Source organism: Acipenser ruthenus, chromosome 3, assembly GCF_902713425.1.
Source record: "Acipenser ruthenus chromosome 3, fAciRut3.2 maternal haplotype, whole genome shotgun sequence".
In the NCBI taxonomy this organism is placed as follows: Eukaryota; Metazoa; Chordata; class Actinopteri; order Acipenseriformes; family Acipenseridae; genus Acipenser; species Acipenser ruthenus.
This window is the reverse complement of record NC_081191.1, coordinates 47,443,877-47,464,472: the sequence shown is the minus strand read 5'-3', so window position 1 is coordinate 47,464,472 and position 20,596 is coordinate 47,443,877. Positions and strand designations below refer to the sequence as shown.

General features: G+C 36.6%; 1 protein-coding gene across 4 annotated transcripts in view; it reads right to left on the bottom strand.

The window, feature by feature from the left end:
- Positions 1-7,750: 7,750 nt before the first annotated feature.
- LOC117435812 (calcium-transporting ATPase type 2C member 1) overlaps positions 7,751-20,596 on the bottom strand; it is a 78,148-nt gene continuing 65,302 nt past the window's right edge. For all 4 annotated transcript variants that reach the window (XM_059013061.1, XM_034059253.3, XM_059013055.1 and 1 more), the window contains exons 19-27: positions 20,373-20,470; positions 19,864-19,914; positions 19,433-19,599; positions 19,108-19,176; positions 18,553-18,669; positions 15,059-15,206; positions 14,535-14,630; positions 12,207-12,348; positions 7,751-9,010 (exon numbers count right to left, since the gene is read on the bottom strand). In XM_059013061.1, coding sequence (XP_058869044.1) covers positions 8,892-9,010; positions 12,207-12,348; positions 14,535-14,630; positions 15,059-15,206; positions 18,553-18,669; positions 19,108-19,176; positions 19,433-19,599; positions 19,864-19,914; positions 20,373-20,470 — 1,007 coding nt within the window. In that variant the 3' untranslated portion in view covers positions 7,751-8,891. The remainder of the gene's footprint in view (positions 9,011-12,206; positions 12,349-14,534; positions 14,631-15,058; positions 15,207-18,552; positions 18,670-19,107; positions 19,177-19,432; positions 19,600-19,863; positions 19,915-20,372; positions 20,471-20,596) is intronic.

Here is a 20,596-nt window from a genome sequence, read left to right as displayed (position 1 = left end):
TTGATCTGTATTGCAATACTCAGACCAGGTTGGTATTTATTTGTCCATATAGAAAACCATTTAGATAACATTAGATACTATTTTTCAAATAGTAATTGGTAAAATAAAATACAAATCAATCAGTCAATCTATTTTATATAGCGCCTTTCTTAGTGGACCACCATCACAAAGCACTTTACAAGATGCAGTAACAACAAGAAAATCCATAATACTTTAAATACAGAGAAATGCATAATACATGACTTGCAGTAAAAAAAAAAAAAAGCATAATACATTAAAATACAGTGGAAAGTGCATAATTCATGATAGTAACAATACATGAAATAGTGGCAGCAACACAGCAGCCAATAGCAGATATCAGGCTTAAAGAGCATGGAAAACAAGAGAGAACAGGTGGGCATCAAAAGGAGAGGTTGCTGTCAAGAAGTACACCAAGGCTTCGTACTGTGGGGGGGAAGGCAGCAGCAGACAGTTTCCGAGGTTCAGCGCAGCTATATTTAGATTCTTGAGTTTTAGATCCTACTAGAAGGAGTTCAGATTTGCTAGTGTTCAGCTGAAGAAAATTGGCAGACATCCAGGCCTCGATGTCTAGAATGAAAGCCGGACCATGGCAGAGGGGCTACCAGGGTCAAGTTTTAAGTAGGGTGGGTGTTGTCAGCATAGGAGTGAAACATTAGGCTGTGTTGGCTGATGAGGTGACCCAAGGGAAGCTTGTAGATATTGAAGAGAAGGGGCCCAAGAACAGATCATTGGGGGACACCACAAGCGACTGGGTTTGCAACACCACTGCGTCTAGCACAGAAAACAGACTGCATGTGTCCGGATAGATAAGAACATCCAAAAGAGACAGGTTCCAGAGATCCCAGCATACTTCTGAAGGCGGTTAAGAAGAATGCCATGATATATGGTGTCAAAAGCAGTTGTTAGGTCAAGTAGGACAAGCACAGAGTGAGCACCAGCATCAGCATTGACCTTAACCTTAAACAGAACACCTTGTGGAAGATAATAATAATAATAAAAAATGATCCGGTTAAAACTAATTTCCTTTTCGTGCTAATTATTTTGGAGCCTTCCAAGGAAAGAAAAATGTGAATAAAACAAAACACCACAATGTACAGGACATTAGGAAATGTATTAACTTGCATCCGCATTTAGCACTGTTTGGGGACTACAGAGCCTGTGATGCATTTGAGTTGTATAGTGGTCATACAAAAATGTGCACTAGCATACAAGAAAAAGAAATGTTGCTACAGGTTTCAACATTCCCATGAACATTTTGTCAACCATTCTAAAAAACTGGCTTATTAACAGCAAACTGTGGATGCAAGTTGTCAATGTTCCTGATTTGCTCAATACCCTGATGTTGAGGACGCTTTGCTTTTGTGGTTTAAAAACGACTATTATCAGAAGTTCACTTACAGCCATATTTTCAATAAAACACATTACTTTTCATTGTTATATAATTGAAAATAGATTTCAGTGTTACTGTAACTTCAATAAAAACTGGCAGTATGCATTTGGCGTAGACTTCTGATAATATGAATTACCGATAAGATGCACTTTTTTGCTGGTCCCTTGAAATTCGTATTAATGACAATTAACTGTGTGTGTATATATTTCTTTACACACACACAATCTGTTCAGTTTTTACGCACAATTTTACTCTGTTGGTGCTAAAAAATACTTTTAATTACAAGGAAGTCTCCTTTGTACTTCTGGTAAAAACAAAAAAAAACGGGATGTACATAAATATTTTTGCAAAATCATGAAATCCAAATTTGCATGTTTTGATAAATGTGCTGCAATTTATATATTTATGTTTTATGGATCTTGCAATCAACCTGCATAATTTATACATTCATATTGGGACAGATTTATTAAGGTGTTTATGCTAACTTATTTGCAACCTTGTTTGGAAAACAGAAAATGTGCAATGTTATGAAACTAGAATGAAGTAAGTGGAGATCACCTTTGAGTTCTATGTTTCTATTCTGTTACATTTTCACTTTTCCTTTCACAAAAAATGCTGCAATGGGCACTTTAAGCGTAAAGACTGATAAATCAGGTTGATTATTGTTTGAAATGATGTAACTAGATTGAGATGTTGTTGATTGAGTGTGGTTTTATACATTTTGTATTTTTTTTTAATTAAGTGTAATGTTGATGCATGTAAACATTTGTTTATCCTTTATATAAAAAAATACTGTAATAATTTATTTTGTTTTGACAGATGCTGCCACCATCTTTGCAAATTATTGCATTATTGTTTAATAAGACACCTATAGTAATGTTTTTATATAAGCATAATAAAGTATTCAATTCAATAATATTTATATTAATAAACAAATTAATTAAATGATCTAATGGTTTTCCTAATTGATCTGTATTGCAATACTCAGACCAGGTTGGTATTTATTTGTCCATATAGAAAACCATTTAGATAACATTAGATACTATTTTTCAAATAGTAATTGGTAAAATAAAATACAAATCAATCAATCAATCTATTTTATATAGCGCCTTTCTTAGTGGACCACCATCACAAAGCACTTTACAAGATGCAGTAACAACAAGAAAATCCATAGTACTTTATATACAGTATAAAAAACAAAAAAGCATAATACATTAAAATACAGTGGAAAGTGCATAATTCATGATGGTAACAATACATGAAATAGTGGCAGCAACACAGCAGCCAATAGCAGATATCAGGCTTAAAGAGCATGGAAAACAAGAGAGAACAGGTGGGCATCAAAAGGAGAAGTTGCTGTCAAGAAGTACACCAAGGCTTCGTACTGTGGGGGGGAAGGCAGCAGCAGACAGTTTCCGAGGTTCAGCGCAGCTATATTTAGATTCTTGCGTTTTAGATCCTACTAGAAGGAGTTCAGATTTGCTAGTGTTCAGCTGAAGAAAATTGGCAGACATCCAGGCCTCGATGTCTAGAATGAAAGCCGGACCATGGCAGAGGGGCTACCAGGGTCAAGTTTTAAGTAGGGTGGGTGTTGTCAGCATAGGAGTGAAACATTAGGCTGTGTTGGCCGATGAGGTGACCCAAGGGAAGCTTGTAGATATTGAAGAGAAGGGGCCCAAGAACAGATCATTGGGGGACACCACTGCGTCTAGCACAGAAAACAGACTGCATGTGTCCGGATAGATAAGAACATCCAAAAGAGACAGGTTCCAGAGATCCCAGCATACTTCTGAAGGCGGTCAAGAAGAATGCCATGATCTATGGTGTCAAAAGCAGTTGTTAGGTCAAGTAGGACAAGCACAGAGTGAGCACCAGCATCAGCATTGGCCAGGAGATCAATCACAATCCGAAGCAGAGCAGTTTCAGTACTTTTGATGCAGCTGGAAACCAGACTGTAGAGATTCAAGCAGATTGTTGTACGAGAGATGTTTCATAAGCTGACTGGCTACAGCCCTTTTGAGAGTTTTTGAGAGAAAAGGGAGATTGGAGATGGAATGGAAATTAGGTAAGTCAGCCGGGTCAAGGGAGGGTTTTTTGAGTACCGGCGTAACTTGGGCAAGCTTAAGGGCAGCAGGAACCGAGCCAGAGTCCAGGGACAGGTTGAGAGTGTGCATAATGGAGGGAGCAAGATCAGAAGTACAGAGACGGACAAGGTTAGTCGGCCAGGGGTCCAGGGGGCATGTGGCAGTAGTTGATTTCAACAGTAAGCAGGAACCATCAGCAATGGAGAGATAATAAAGAGGAGAGGGCAGGAGGGGCAACTGGAAGAGCGTCAAGGTGGTCAAGCAGTAGACTGGGTTTGAGGTGGGCAAGCGTAGGATAGATGTTGTCAATTTTGTTCTGAAAGAAAGGAGAAATCATGACAGATAAGAGAGGATGATGGACAGGAGTTGGATCTGTCGGTGGCTGGATGTAGGATTTGGTCAATGGTCTTAGAACATTCGGTTTACCGTGTCCCATAGTTATGAAGTATTTCACCCTGGCCGCGGTAAGCGCACGCCTGTAGCTCGCGAGATGGTCGGTCCAGATCTCTCTGAACCATTAGTCCAGACAACCTCCTCTTGCGCTCGAGCTTGCGGCAGTAAGATTTAAGCAGTCTAAGTTCAAGGGTGTACCATGGGCAGTTTCGATCTTTATTCACTGTTCTGGTTGTAAGCGGGGCAACAGTGTCAATGATATGAGTAAGGGTGGCATTGTAGAGGGTCACCGCATAATCAACTGAGGATGGGACAGTACCAGTTAGAGGGGATGCAGAGACACATTCTGAGAGTTTCAGAGGATTCAGCAGATTCTTGGGACAGAAGACAAGACAACAGTATCAGTAGCGGAGGAAGGAGCAGAGAGATTAATATTAGCAGTGATTAAGAAATGGTCAGAGACAGACATCAAGGCCCCTGGCGATGAGCAGATCCAGGGTGTGTCCAAGACAGTCCAGAAGTGTGTTGAAGTCGGTCACTAGGGGGGAGGAAGGCAAGTCAACATGAATGTTGAAGTCACCTAGGAGTAGGATTTTGTCAGTTGAAGTGCAGACGAGGAAGAGGAATTCTGAAAACTCGTTAATAAAAGCAGTTATTCTTAGGTGGAGAGTAGATAACAAGGGCGAGGGGAACTTGACGGTGAGATGCTCAAATGAAGAAAAGGCAGGCAAAGAAATAACTGAGGAAGCGAGCACAGAATTTGCAATAACAGCAGTGCCCCTGCCTCGGCCAGCGAGACAAGGTTTGTCAAAGAGAGAATAGCCCTTTTGGGTGGCTAGATGCAGCAAGTGCATGTCGTTTACAGAGTGCCAAGTTTCAGCTAGACAGAGAAGATCAAGATTGGTATCAGTTATAAGTTCACTGAGAATCAGAGATTTGTTAGTCAGCGACAATTGAAAAAGGAGATTTTCAAGTTTGTAGCAGGCAGTGTAGGGGGACAAGGAGTTAGTAAGGGTATGTGCAGCAGGTACTTACCAGTGTTCATTCTGGGAGTGGAGAAAGAGTGAGCCGGCTTTGTCCAGGGGATCCAGACGTTAGGTGTCAAGGTAGGAATGAGGCCTCTAGTAGTCATTGGGAGGGATTTGGAAAAGGTCCTCGCTCTGACTGCCACAGGTCAGACTGCCCTTGGACATCTAACAATTATTTCATTTTGTTGTCTGCCAGATAATGGTGGTGGCAGTGCTCCATATAAGATGCATACTGGGCGTTTTACACATTAAAAAAATATGAATTAATATATTTAAATTTAATGCGTAAAGATTATTGTTTATTTGTTTTTTAGCAGACACCCTTATCCAGGGCAACAAACAATTGTTACAAGATATCACATTATTTTTTACATACAATTACCCATCTACACAGTTGGGTTTTTACTGGAGCAATCTGGGTAAAGTACCTTGCTCAAGGGTACAGCAGCAGTGTCCCCCACATGGGATTGAACCCATGACCCTCCCGTCAATAATCCAGAGCCCTAACCACTACTCTGCTGCCCTACAAAGATACACACAGCAGTATTGCTGCACAGCCTGTTAACATGCACAGTTTGCATGTTAACAATCTTCTTTTGCTTCTGGTTCCCGGCATCTTAGTTGTCAATTGAGAATGTACTGCATACGGTAGCTCGAGAAATAACGGGGCAGCTTGTAGCCTGCTTGTGAATTGACAGAAGCATGTAACCAAGTCTGAATTTTCAATAAAAAAAATAAAAAGTGCAGTTGAATCAGTCACTTGCAATGCATGTTGGTGACTGCTGAAAAAACGACTGGATTCTTGATCGCCAGTATTTCTCTGTGCCGTCTTGGTCCCCCTCAACCTAAACTACCAATTTTTGGAAGGTAAATCTATATAATAAATACAATATTCTGTGTTAGGTCAGTCAGGATGCTTTATATTGCTATAGCAACACGATCAATAAGGAAGGAATGCAATATTATCGTTTCTTTATTTCCATTAGTGCAGTCATTATAATTCTATTTTAAGATTATAAATAGTGGTATGCTGCATAGAAGCACATTTATATGCAGTTGTACTGTGTGTCCATTAATTTATGGTACTGTAGTTTTACTGAATACAATGTTTCGTGCTGTGCTAGCTTGCGGCATATAACAATTTGGTAGCTTTTCTTTTTAAATGTACAGTCTTTACTGCGAACATTTTTGTAAGTTTTTATAGTTAAAAATTTGTACTATTTTGTTTCAAAGAAAATGCTCTAAAATTGACTGTCATTAATTTAAATAAGTTTGATTGTAAAGATAGTAATGTACCTTTTTTTTTTTTTTTTTAAAACCTGCAACAAAAGGTGGAATTGCATTGCTTTTGTTGGTTGAGGGAGAAAAGTCTGTATTTAAAAGATTTATTAGTGTTTCATTGATCGTCTTGATCGTCTCCCAAATGGTATCGACTTCTCAATTCAGTCTTGGTATAAACTTCCAGAGGGTTTTCCCGGTCTACAAATTCCATTGAGACTCTTCGTGAATAAGACTTAAGTCCAAATTTATGACTATTCTTAGACTTGTCAGCTTTGTGAATATGGCCCCAGATGGTCCACAAACAACTCCCAAAATTCAGTTACGTTGTTCTAAGCAACACAACAGCTTGTGATCGTGCAAACACGATCATACTGAAGTGTCATTCTGAGGATAAATACAATAAACACACTTTGACTTGCTGGGCCACCATAATTTACAGTACAGCTTGCCAACGTATATCTTTGGATAAGGGAGGAATTGAATTTGACTGCCTGCTTGTTTGTTTTTCGTGTGATGTCACCGAGACAGGCATTTCATTTTTAAAGGACAGACACATTTTTAGCAGCACAGAGAAACAAAACATCACAAGAACTTGTTTACAGCTAAGAAAACGGGGAAAACACTGCAAATCCGATGTATTTGATAGTTGTATTAGAACAGTCGTTCTCAAACAGTTGTTTGTGGACCACCTGATTTTTATATATATATATTTTTTTTTATCTCTGCGGACCACATAATAAACAGTATAGCTTACTGAAAAATTATCACTCTAATATTAAAAATAAACATATACTTGCCTTTCTTTGTTTTAATGTGATGGGTGGGTGTATTTCTGCGAGTAATTTTAACCAGCTACTACCATTTAAACATATGGCATACACAATCAGAATGATTAAACAAATAATCAGAAAGATTGTTTATTTTATGTTTGAATGGCGCTAACACAACCTAATACATTAGGCTTTAACTGGCTGAGCAAACCGAAACCAGTTTTCCCGGGATGTCTGGTAACCCTGATGTAGTTCCCAAATAAATGGTTTCTACTTGTTTCCTCAGAATATGAACTAAATTACACACATAATGTTTACTTAGAGTCAGGTGACCTTGTATAATTCGTTTTCTATGTGCAAAAGGACAGAGTCCAGCAGTTGTTCACATTGACTTTTAGCAAACAAACCAGACTCGTTTGCCAAACGGTCCGAAACCACCTCTTAGGTGGACTCGGTATGGTTTGTTTCCCAAGCGGACTTTGTTGTTCACACTTCATAGTGTGGACCAAACCCTAAAATGGATCCAGTGTGAACACATCCTTAATCTATATTTTTAAAAAAGACACTAAAATGCAGTGATATAATAGTCTAGATATGTGAAGTAGTAATAACAGCATTCTCATATCTGGATTAGCGGTCTCAGTACCACAGGTCTGCCAAAAATGTTGGTCTAACAGTATATAGTGTGACAGGAATTTTTATTCCACTATTCCCCTGACTCAGTAATACAACTGCCTCCAATTATGAATGTACAGTTCAGTGCAATAAATTAAAAGACTTGAAAAGGTTTATACAAAATTTAATATACAGATTCTTTTTAAACAGTGTTGTCAGAGTAATGGTATCATCTGTGCACCAAAAAAAAACAAAAAAAAAAACACACAAATCAGCTGTACTTGTTTGACCTGTCAATGAGGGTGATGTCAATGAGGGTGATGTCAATGCTAACTTGAAATTAAATATTTTAAATCTTCATTTGTTTACCTCCCGTAGTATGTACTAAAATAAAAACAACAGAGTCTGGTGTGAAGGAAGGGGGGTGTTAAGGGCTGGTTCACACTTGAACAATACATAACACTTTTATTTTTATTTTTACTGGGAACAGAAAACAAAGCCCAACAAAGTCAGATACGTAAACAAGAAAATCACCCATAAACCAATTATTTAACAGCTTTCCGTACGAGAAGGGGTTATTTTGCAATAAATGTATACTGAATAACTGAACCTAGTATACAGTATGTACAAACTGAGCACAAACATGCAGAATGGAATTGCGTACATAGCTTCAATCATCACCAAATCATACACAATCATACTTATTCAATATACTGTATAAAACACAAACATACCATGTTCATATTTTTATAAAATGCTTAAATCACAAAAAAGACATAATTCAATAGTGGTCAAAATTTGTATACAAAATGGTAGCACAAAGTACTTCATTCATCAGTTCATTTTCTAGTATATAATCAAATAAATATTGTGGCTACAATATAGTTTCGTTTTTTACTCAAAATAGGAGCAAATGGAATGGCTAAAAGTCACAAACCATACTGTGCGCCTTTACAATCTACCACCAAAATGTTTTAAGGATAAAAAAATAAAACCTTTAAAATAATAGAAAAAAAGATGACACTTCTGAAAGATGATACAGTTTTAAACCTAAAGCAGCAAACCAAATCTTCAAAGGAAAAATGTGTCGCCAGTACAGTAGCTGTTGTGGAGCCAGTGCCTTCCCTGTAGATTTATGGTTAGGAAAATATTAAAATAAAAATCCTAATAAAAAAAAAACAAAAAAAAAAACGCAAATATAATTCCTAATGGTAAGCAAGCTTGCTATCAATTTCACCGGGTTTTCTCCAGTTCTTCAAATTACGTTCTTCAGATGTTACCTATTCCATTACTCGAGATGCAATATGCATCATACTTCGTGAAAAGATGTTTCATGCTTTGGGTTTCGATCACTCATTCTTTCTATCATCTTTATAGTCTCAGAGACAATGCACACTGAAGAGGTTAGTCCAATCAGAAAAAGTAAATCTGAAAGCAGAAAAAAAAGGAGTTACTTGCTGAAACTAAATATTTATAGATTCTATAATCAAGCTGGTGGGACCAAGGCAGGGTACTCCGTTTGATCCTATGGGATTGTATCTACTTAGCTGTGTCCTTTAAGAACTACTTGTGTGTCAATGGCTGTAGTTCATATTATCATAACCTTATTGATGACTACAACATTAGATGAAAAGCTACTAAAACACAAGGCATATTAAAAAGAAAAAGGTATGCACTTATGTATTACAAACCAATTCAGAATGTCCCTGTACTGATGTTTCTGTATTAAGAGACCGTTTTACAATGTTGAATACTATAAAATCACACATTAAAATGTCACAAAATTCGATCATTTGCTTTATATAATGTCTATTACTAAAAAATTACAAAAATTGCTGTATTAAAATCCACAACCAAATCATTATACATAGCAACTCTTATGGCGCCGCCACCATGCATTGGAGCAGGGTATTATGCCAAAGCACAGGGGTGGTACCTATAGCGGCTGTATTGCTTCAGTAAAATATGTACTGAATACCTAGCGTAAGAGAACGTTTATGGCAGAATAAGTATGAAACATAAAAAATAGACACTAACACTAATAATTTTAATTTCAAACACATAACTACTGTTCTATACAACAGTTTTTAAACTACATGTTTATTCAGTTTATATGGATACCTGTAAAATAAAAGTATTTTCAATCAAATAAACTGGTAGCTATGGTGATGTCACCAATAAATTACACAAATTAGTACCATCGAAGGTTCAAACCTTAGTTTGGTAATGTGTTCCGAACCGTCGAAGGTCAAAACGTAGCCTTCGTTACAGCCCTAATTATTATTATTAGTAGTAGTATTGTTATCCTCTGAATTCAGCTCAGCAGTAGAATGAATGTGAAGGAATTTGCTGCCACTCAGTAGTTGGGGTAGGTTTACAGTATTCAGAACAAATCAATGATAGATAAGTCAGGCATGAGGGGCACTGCCCAGTGGCAGGGGAAAGGTTTTTTTTTTAATTTTCTTTTTTTAATGAGAAAAGGAGCGGTCAACATGAATTGAGTAATCATTTGCACTGTTTTTCCGATGTTTATTGGCTATACACCGATTTCATTTTTGTGTGTTTCGGGGGTGTTTTAAAATCGGTTAAAAACTGAAAATCTGAATTCCTAAATATATACAGGTAAATTAAATTATAAAAAAGATTAGATACTGTTGGAGCCCCTTGCTATTCCTGGTTATCTGGAATACAGCTCAAATATAGCCCTTTCACACCCGAGCCTAGCCCTCACGGTACGGCTAGATTCACGCTTGTCATTTTGTCGAGCCGAGCCGAGCCGGAACCGTGAAACTCTGTCCTCGCAAGATATCTGGTACTGGCTTGGTGCTGGGGGCGGGGTTAACTCGTACTGTCCGAAACAATAAAGTCTACCAAAAGATTTCACAGGAATTGAGAAATACAGGATGAAACCACAGTGTGAAACAGTGTTGTGAAAAAATCAAAAAAATCAAACAGGATTACAAAAAAAACTAACGATGATTTAATGGATGCAGTTCTTGGTCACAGACCTGCAACGACCGGTGCCGATATGTTGAATTCGGCGACTTGTCTTCTGGAATCGATGTGCAGTCCCACATGGAATGAAGCTGAGTTTACATCTTACAACATTCTTTAAGCTTTGACCACTTTTTATTTATTTATTTATTTATTTATTTATTTATTTATTTATTTATTTATTTACGTATTTCTCCTTTTAAATGTTTAATGCTGACAGGTATCATTTAAAGCAGAGACAAAAAAAATAATAATTGTGTGTTAACTGCAAGATCTACTGCTGTTTGTAGTCCATATTTTTTGTAATGAATAAAGTGATCAGTAATTGCGCATGTTATTTTGTGGTTCTGTTATGAAATTAAATTATTCGGTTTGTATTTGCAATCAGCAACTGTTTCACAACACTGTTTTGCGCTGCACAGTGCTTAATTTGTGCCGGGGCTTGCCAGAGTCACAGCACCGGTACCTCTAGTTAAAAATCTCATAAAATGCTTTCTTTTTAAATTCTCATCACAGTTGTATCAAGTCTGCAAATTCTTGCGTGTGCGCTAAAGAGAGACAGTCCGCTGCCATGTTTGTAGCCTACTTTAAAATTACTTTACAATTTCAGCTTGAATGCCTTTAAGTAAGATGACACTGGCTGCAACTCCTATTGTCATTTTTTACACAAATAAGTTTACTTGATTTGTAAAACGTCATGAACGATACAAGCAACTTCTTACACTACTTGGTTTGATTAAATTAGTACACAATCAAATATGAAAGCTGAACATTAATTTCAACAAAGAACAACGACAACTTTTTCAATGAAAAAAAATTGTAGCGTACTTCAATAGGATCATTAGCCTGCTATATTAATCTCACACCTTTTTCAATTAATATAATTTAATAAATAAATAGAGAATAAAAACAAACATACTAAGATAACTACCTAGCTTAAGTTTAATTAATCGTTTTTGTAATCTACCAGTAGCTTCTGTTGCATACACATCGCTGATAATAGTGTAGACCATGGAAATCAATGTCATCCTTCTGGAGTCCTCTGAATGCCTTTTAATTTCTCTGCACATACTACTACTTTGTATATGATGTAGAATACGTGAATGTAAACACCAGTACATACAATACTCTTTCAAATAAATATGTTTTGAATCTGAATGTACGGTTCTTAGGGTGTATTACTGTTATTATTGTTATCTTAGGGTATTATTATTAGTATTGCTTGTGCCCCGGCACCACTTTCTTTACAAATTAAGCACTGGCGTTGCGGTTTAGTCCCATATTTCTCAATTCCTGTGAAATCTTTTGGTAGACTATTGTTTCGGACAGTACGACCTTGTGATCCATTCTCAAAACAAATCCACACCACTCCTCTGTGCGCCTGTGTCACTGAATTTGACGTCACGTTCTACAGTGCAGCTTCTACTTTGAACAGTAGTGCGAACACACCCGAGCCGCGCTGGGTGGGCTCGGCTTGATTCCGGCTTGGCTCGGCTCCAGTGTGCAAGTGTGAAAAGGCTAATAGAGAACAGTTCAAGAGATATTTAAAAGATGATGATTTTCAATCTTAAAGGGAAAATAAAAACATGAAAAAAGTACATGGCACTGGATTCTAAAAACTAGATCTTACCAAACATGCTGAGGCTCTCGGTCTGGAAAACTCTCTGCAGTGGTGGAAAGTAAATGACAAGCAGCTGTCCCATTAGGGATCCAAGTACCGCATAACAAAACATTTTGTTACTGCACAGGCCCATCTCAAAAATATATCTCGTCTGCAGAAGGAAACACATTGTACATTCACTTAAATATCCAACATACATAAACAAATTAACATTAATTAACAGAAGACATGTTTGCAAAAATAACAATCAACTTTTTCAACAACAGAAATGCTTTGGCACATGATTTCAAAGGCTGGATCTTTTGTGTATTGGCAGACCGAGTTTAGTTGAATGATCAGCAACTGGTCTCTCAAAGTTTGATGCCAATTCTGCAGTTTCATGTTAGCCAGTGTTGTAGTAAATACCTAGTTTATGAGCAGTGTGTTTCTTTCCCTCCAATGCGTATATGCACACCATATCCTTTACTCAGTTAACCTCAACTTATCCTCTTAATGTTGAGCTCTCGCCAGTACACTGATAACACACATAGTACAGTATAATGGCTTCCATTGCCTGCCACACATAAAATTTAAGCAAGGCATGTAGCAAAAGCTGATGCTATTTTGTAAAATACAATACCAGGGCTCTAAATTAGCAAAACAAAAATGGGCAAGGCCAAAATGGCCTTCAGTTCAATAAATTTGTAGTGGCCAATAAACTTAAGTCAAGGCCAAAAAATGTAGGATGTTGTGTAATTCTGCTTAGGATTCATATATAAAGCTAATTATTAGCCATAGAAATAGACGTTAGGTTATTATCATAACCACTGGTTCTCTGAAACAGAAATATCACCATTGCTGAATGGGATATATGAAGCTTTAAGAGCAGCGTATGCGTCGGACGTTGTCTCCGTCTCCAATACGAGTGACGCGTTAGGCTAAGCGTCATTTTCTTTTCAGGCCTGCTGCGTTGGAGTGAACGCAGCGACCTTGAAGGGTAATGGTTACATTTCTATTTCAGGGAAAGTTTCCTTTCAAGTACGAAACGTAACCATTACCGAATGGGGTACAATACCCAAGCCGCACATATTCCAAAGTACAGCAGGGAGAACCCTTGTGCAGTGTATAAGCTGCAAGATTACACTGTACTCAGCATTTAACACCAGAAGTCCAAAAAATGGTGTATGGCTAACTACCCCAGGACTTAAAATGGAACATAATAAAAATGTGTTAAAAAACAGAAAACAGTGGCTGCTTTTAACACTCTGGTCCCAAAACTAGGGATCTGGGCAGCAGTGTGGAGTAGTGGTTAGGGCTCTGGACTCTTGACCGGAGGGTCGTGGGTTCAATCCCTGGTGGGGACACTTGAGCAAGGTACTTTACCTAGATTGCTCCAGTAAAAACCCAACTATATAAATGGGTAATTGTATGTAACAATAATGTGATATCTTCTAACAATTGTAAGTCGCCCTGGATAAGGGCGTCTGCTAAGAAATAAATAATAATTATTATTATTATTATTATTATTATTATTATTATTATTATTATTATTATTATAATAATAATAATAATAATAATAATAATAATAATAATAATAATAATCTGCTGATCTACAACATTTAGGTCGGTAGAACCTGGTTAAAGTATTTGTTTGTTTTATTACTGATGACATTATTATTAGTAGTACTATTTTAAAGTTCTTTTTATTACCTATGCCTTACATGGTCTTGGACCTTATCTTCAAGATCTGCTGACCACATATGTCCCTGGTCATTCCCGGAGATCTAAAAATGCTAATCTTCTAACAGTCCCTTAAAGTCAGAGCCAGGGCATTTAGTTATAATGCCCCTTGTCTTTGAAACTTGCTCCCGATTCATATCTGGCATGCTAGCACAATTTAATCTTTTTAAATCCTCTTTGAAAACTTATTTGCTTGGGTATCTTTATTTGTAGCTGGATTATATATTAGATACACCCCAGGAAATTATGCACAAAATTATGCAAAATTATGTGGTATCGCTGTACAAATATATACAAAGCATATATCCCATTCGGCAATGGTTACATTTTGTACTTTAAAGGGAACAACTTTCTAGGTCTAATCGTATGGTTCCTAGGGGGTGTATAGCTGTCCCTGTAAGTATTATGGCATGACCTGGGAGGAATTATATCTTGATAACATGAATGACAGAATGCAGCATATACGTGAGAATACTCACCGCTGCAAGATGGATTTTTTAGCTATAGTGACTTAAGTCCACAGACCCCAAGATTTGCAGTTTTAATAAAATGCACCAGAAATCTTTTTATTTCCCATTGATTTACTTTAAATCAACACATTTAAAATGTATACATTACCTGTGATCTCGAGCTTAGTGCATTAAACATATCAAAAAACACAAAGCAGGTGAAGGTCATGGTTGTGTCTCTGGGTGTTATGACATTGTCACGCAACTATGAAAGAAATGAATACAGGAATTAGAATCAGGGATTACAGAGACGTCAAGGTTACTGCTGAAAAGAATGCAGGTGGGGTTGCTTCTTTTAGACAGATTTAAAATATGAACCGGTTACAAGCTAAAAAGTCCTCATCCTTTGAGATTGTTAGGAGAGACTGCCTTACCCAGCAAAAGTTGCTAAACCAGAAGGACAGGCTGATTCATCATCATGCCCTACCATTGTCTACAGGATGTAAGAATAGTCTCAATGTAATTTAGTGCTTGTCATTAAAAAATGTAAAGGCAATATATTTTTTATAATAATCAAATTCAAGAAAAATAAATAAGGGATTTCACAGTCCAGTAGTATTTAGACATACTGTGCCTTAAATTTGTGAATGGTATTTTTAACATTAAAAAAATAAAATAGTACCAGTGACATACCTCTCTCCAGAAGACAAAGAGTGTCCCGCATACAATGACAAGTGATGAAACTAAAATTTTCACTATCAGGTTCTTGGTGAGAATGCTGTCTTTTACATTCCTTGGAGGTTTCCGAATGACATCATTATCAACTGGTTCAACGCCCAAACTACAAAGAGAAAGAGAAAGACTATTACACCATTCTGTCAAAGCACATAAATATATTCAATAACATTTATTTTTGTTTTATTAATGTTGTCACGGGTGACCCCGAACCAGTTATTATGTGTAGTAAGAAATTGGATTCCTTTGCATGGAGAATTTCAGTGGCTAGAGTTCACGGCTCCTCGATTGATTCAGATTCAGTTGTATTAAGTCTGCCCACTAATAATGTAGAGCAAAATAGGTATTGTGGTGTTTGCAGAGCCGACCCGAGCTGAACCCAAGACAGAAGTGGAGTCCTGCTGGGAACGAGCGGAAACATTGGACATGGACTGGATGATTTAAAAATGAAATGTATTAATGAGATGATATGTGTTGTAACCATTTGTAATGTTTGAATAATCTTTAGTCTGTAACGAATACTGTAAAGTGCTCTCTCTCTCTCTCTGTAAGACCGTATAACAGAATCTGGTACAACTTGATACACTGGCCGGCCTTGAGCAGTCTCTTATTAAAATTGGCACGATTCCCAGAATTTAGTGTTAAAATCTCTGTTAAGACTTTTCAGCTTGACTACAGAATAATGCTGTACTAATAGATGTATGTTAATATGCTTGTTTTAAATGGTATAGATTGTTGTGGTAACATATAATCATAGGTAGTGATAATTATTGTTAGTATGAAATACTATGAACAATTTTTATGTATAAGATCATATGATTCACTTTGCTTAATATGATAGCATACCTGAAGCTGTTTTCTATCAAGATGAGCATAGTTAAAAACTGAGTCTTAATTCAATGAAAATAATTACTGTGTGCTTACACTCAATAATTATAACTTCTGAATATAAAGGGAAAAGGAGTTAGGAGTATTCTTAAGGGAAAGAGAAAGACAGAAAGGGACTAAAGGATCTCACTTTGAGTCGGTTTCTGCTTGTAATTTAGCTTTAAAATAAGTGGGTGAGTAAGAACAACCTAGAGTAAAAAGCATCCTCTAATTCAAGAAAAATACGCATTTTAGAAGATACACCACAGAAAGGGAACAGAAAAGTTAAATAAATTGTTATTGCGATATTGCTGCTATGCTGCTACTAGCAGAAAGTAATAAGGTTAGCAGCCATACGCTATAAGGAGTAAGGTACTAGTTTGACTCTAAAGTTAAAAGACGCAGCATAAAAAGATGTTGTGTTTAAAATACAAAATAAAAAGATTGAAAAAATATTGAAGAATAACTTTATAAGCAAAAGATAGGCTTTGGAAAAGTAAACTCTGTGTAACCTGCTTTATCGAACTTTCTACAAGCCTGCCCTTGGAAGGATCAGTGCTTGAGGCCAAGAGGTCTTCATTGGCAAGAGAAGCGGGGATTCTCTTATCAGGAATTTACGGTGTCAAGGCTAGAAGTATTTTTCAATTTAGAAGAAGGAAGGACAGAATAGAAATGGTCTAATTCCAAAATATATTAAGATAGTTAGTTGCCGGGCGGAACAAGCACGTAAGATACAGGTGTAAGGAAAGTTCTAGGGAACATTAATCACTATTAAACTTGGCAAGAAAAGAGGTGTCTCCAGCAAGCTGGTTTTAGCCAGTATGTGTATAGCTGAAAAATACAGGGTCATCTGGATGTCAATTAAGTTCAAGCTACCAGGGGCCCATAGGAGAAAAACATTACAGCTTTACAGCTCAGTAAAATAGTTAGGTTTTCCATAAGGAGAAAACTCTACACTAAAAAGATATAAGATGGAAGTTCCCTATAATACCTGCTAAACACACACCTGTAAGGAAAGAAGGAAACTAATTTGAAAGTGAGATGACATGAGGGAATATATTTTTGAAAGCCAAGTTCATGTAATCAATTATAACTATAACTGCTATATTATGATATAACTATTGGTGTTGCATATATTCAAACACCACTCTTTTTATAATACACACAATTATTGGTGCTTCATATATTTAAACACCACTCCTTTTTATAATGCACCCATATTAAGTAGTGAATCAAGGTAGCAGGGATTTTGTGAACTCTGCTTCGCCTAACTTTTCAGATGAAGGAGGGGGGCCAAGAATGAGTGGATGAGAACATGGGCTAGTGTTGATTTGTTGGCATATGACTCTAATTGAGTCTGAAGAGTTGGTTGAATTCTTTAGAGATTACTGTTTGCCAAGAGATAAGGACTGTCAATATAGATTGATGATTGGATCTAATTGGGGCTTCCCATTGCTTTCAATGGGACGAAAATTGTATAAAAACCCTGGGCCGATCACACTGAGACCACCACAATCAAGCTTGGCAGAGCTACGTGGTCCATCCTTTGCAGATCTCTACAGGACAGTCCTTCTCTTTTGTTCACGCTACTCTTCCTTATAATAGGAGGTAAGCATATTAATGGTATTATTGTATCTCGCATTTATTGGTTATATTGCTATGAGGTTTTGAAACTATGTTTTAGTATTAAGAGTGTTATATTGAATGTGCTGAAACATAGCAGTGGGTGCTTGTAGGCTTTGTGCTTAGCCAGTCTGAGGGCTGCACTGAATACATATAATTGTATTATGTTATTGAAGTATTAAATGCTGAAGCTTGTAATAAACTTAGGATTGCTAATTATTGTTACATGTTTTCGGGTTTTGGTAGTATGCGCAAACTACTAAACCAATATTAAAGGCATTTTAATAAAACGAAGGAGCGCTGATGTTGCTCTGATTCGTAAAAACTTCAAATGAGTCTGAGTGATTTTCTTGATTAAATAAAAGGTTTTAAGGACACACCGCTCGTCCAGTGCTCGAACATAAACCACTAGGAGTTTTAAACATCTCTGTCCTCCTTAACGTCTCCCCTGAGTTAAGAATGTGTGCAGAGCGAATAATATAATAAAAGAGAACGTGAAAAGTGAAAACGTGACAATGTTATGCTATAGCTCTTCTAGCAAACACAGTAAAATCACATACCTTTAAAACCATGCATCTACAGTACAGAATCCCACAGGGGAAGTACATGTATTCTGCGACAATACGTACCTAATGTTTCACAGACCCTGATGAGCACTAATCTTGAACTACCTAATGTTATCTTAGGTGAGGCAGTCCAAGATCAGTGTTGAGAGGTTTTATATACTACGTGCATCAGAATAAACAATGTTCACTTTCTGTGCTGCGGCCATTAGGTCCCCCACCTGCCCTTGCATATAAGACTACGGCGGCACAGAACGTCAGTGAGGTTCAGGAAGGGTCCCAATACCTGCAGAACAGGAAGTGACTAGGGACAAAAACATGTGTAGTCTTAACAAGATAATGGAATTCATCCAAATCAAAAAGTCATCTTTCAGTCTAAAATGAATACTGATACTTTACCTCTGAGCTGGAGGTCCATCCATTATAATATTAATCCATAAAATCTGCATTGCATTGAGAGGATTAGGAAAATTCATCAAAGTAGCCAATGAAATTAAAGTCAGTGCTGCAATGCTCCTGAAAAAATAAATAACATAATTAGTACAAAGCAATACTTTTTAAGCAAGTACAGTAGGCCAAGGGATTTTAAACACATCACAGAAACATTTCTGTAAAGTCATAAATAGCATACCAGACATTTAAATATTTAGAAATTACAGCTCTGCTGTTTGTTATGTATAAAACCAAAGGGGAATATGAAACAGTAAAAATGTACAATAAAGAAAGTTGTATTTCAAATAAAATCAGCTACTACTGAAAGGTATCCAAGATTGTCTCATCATAAGGCTTATTGGATTTATGGACAAACAAGAATCATAAATTTCATGAAGCCCGTCATAGACAATGCAGACAAAGTCCATGCCAGACAGTAGCACGTACTGTGAGCTGGACTTGATCCTTGAAGTACAACACTGAAAGCAAGAAGCAGTAGTATCAAGGGTTTCAAATACTTACGTGCTGAGCTGGAATCTAACAAAGTTCTTGATGTTATTGTAAATTCCTTTCCCTTCTTCAATGGCAGACCTGCAAGTAGGAGTTTATTGATTTCTATGTTTTTGTTTTTTTTTTTAGTTCCTCACAAACTCTCCAGATCAAGAGAAACCCCCCTTCATATCAAGAGTATTTAATATATTCCTTCTTTGTATACTTTTCTGTATAGTGATCTACTTCCTAAACAGCTAATATTACTATAACCATCTAAAACTTGAATAAATTAACATGTGCCAATTGAAGGACAGGAAATACAGTACAGGCTGCCCTAAAGATAAACACAACTTACAAGATTGTCCGAAAATCATCGTCAACCAGAATCATATCCGCAGCTTCTTTGCACACATCAGTGCCAGTCTGCCCCATTGCCACTCCTATGTCAGCAGCTTTCAGTGCTACAGCATCATTCACTCCATCGCCTGTCATTGCCACCACATAACCAATGTTCTGCAAAGACTGTGACAAATACAAAAACATAAAAACATAAGGAAAAAAAACTCAAATCAAACACTACCCCAGATGATGTTTACAATAAACCTCCTTACTTTATGAATGATGAACTTTATGATTTACAGTTTAAAATATTCAGTTTAAGTGGAAGAACTTTTTTAAATTACAGCATCTAGAAAAGGCTACATCATTTAGTATGTCTGCACAAGCACAGTATATTATAACAAACACTTTCAGCTTTGTACAGCCTATTCCTGAGTGAACATCTACCTTCACAATCTTCAATTTGTGCCTGGGGCTGACTCGGTAAAAAACAGCTGTCTGTGGGGGGAAAAAAGCAACTTTTATTTTATTCAAGTTAATAATAATAATAATAATAATAATAATAATAATAATAATAATAATAATAATAATACTGGACAGTGCATTTATCTCCTTAGATGTGAAACTTTACAAAGGATAGATTATTAAAATTATTAAACCGTAATTACTTCTCGTATCAACTATTTGCATGAGATGGTGTTGAAGGCACAGTAAAAACCAAAAACAAAACATAGCTCCGTAAAGATTAGTGACAGCGTTTACATAATATGTAAATAATGTTATCCAAGATGTAATGGAAGCAAAATTGTGCCACTATAATACATAAATATACATTTACATATGAAAGTTATTTTTTAGTATGTTATTGCAAAAGGATTGCTAAAATGATTGAATAAATATAGAAATAAAATGACTGTTCTAAAAATAACAACATATAGAAGTCTGTTTCTCCATACCCGTGGAACTACATGCGACAGCTGATGAACGTCCATCTGGTCAACCTCTTCTCCGGAAACTGACTGAGATCCTTTAGAATACAAACCCAATCGGCTAGCTGAAGAAAAAGAAGAATGTGAAAAGTGTGAAAAACAGGTTCTCTTTTGCAAATGACAGAAAGAAATTAAAAAAAAATAAAATGGTAATCAAACCTACATTACAAGACCTGTGTAGAAGAACAACA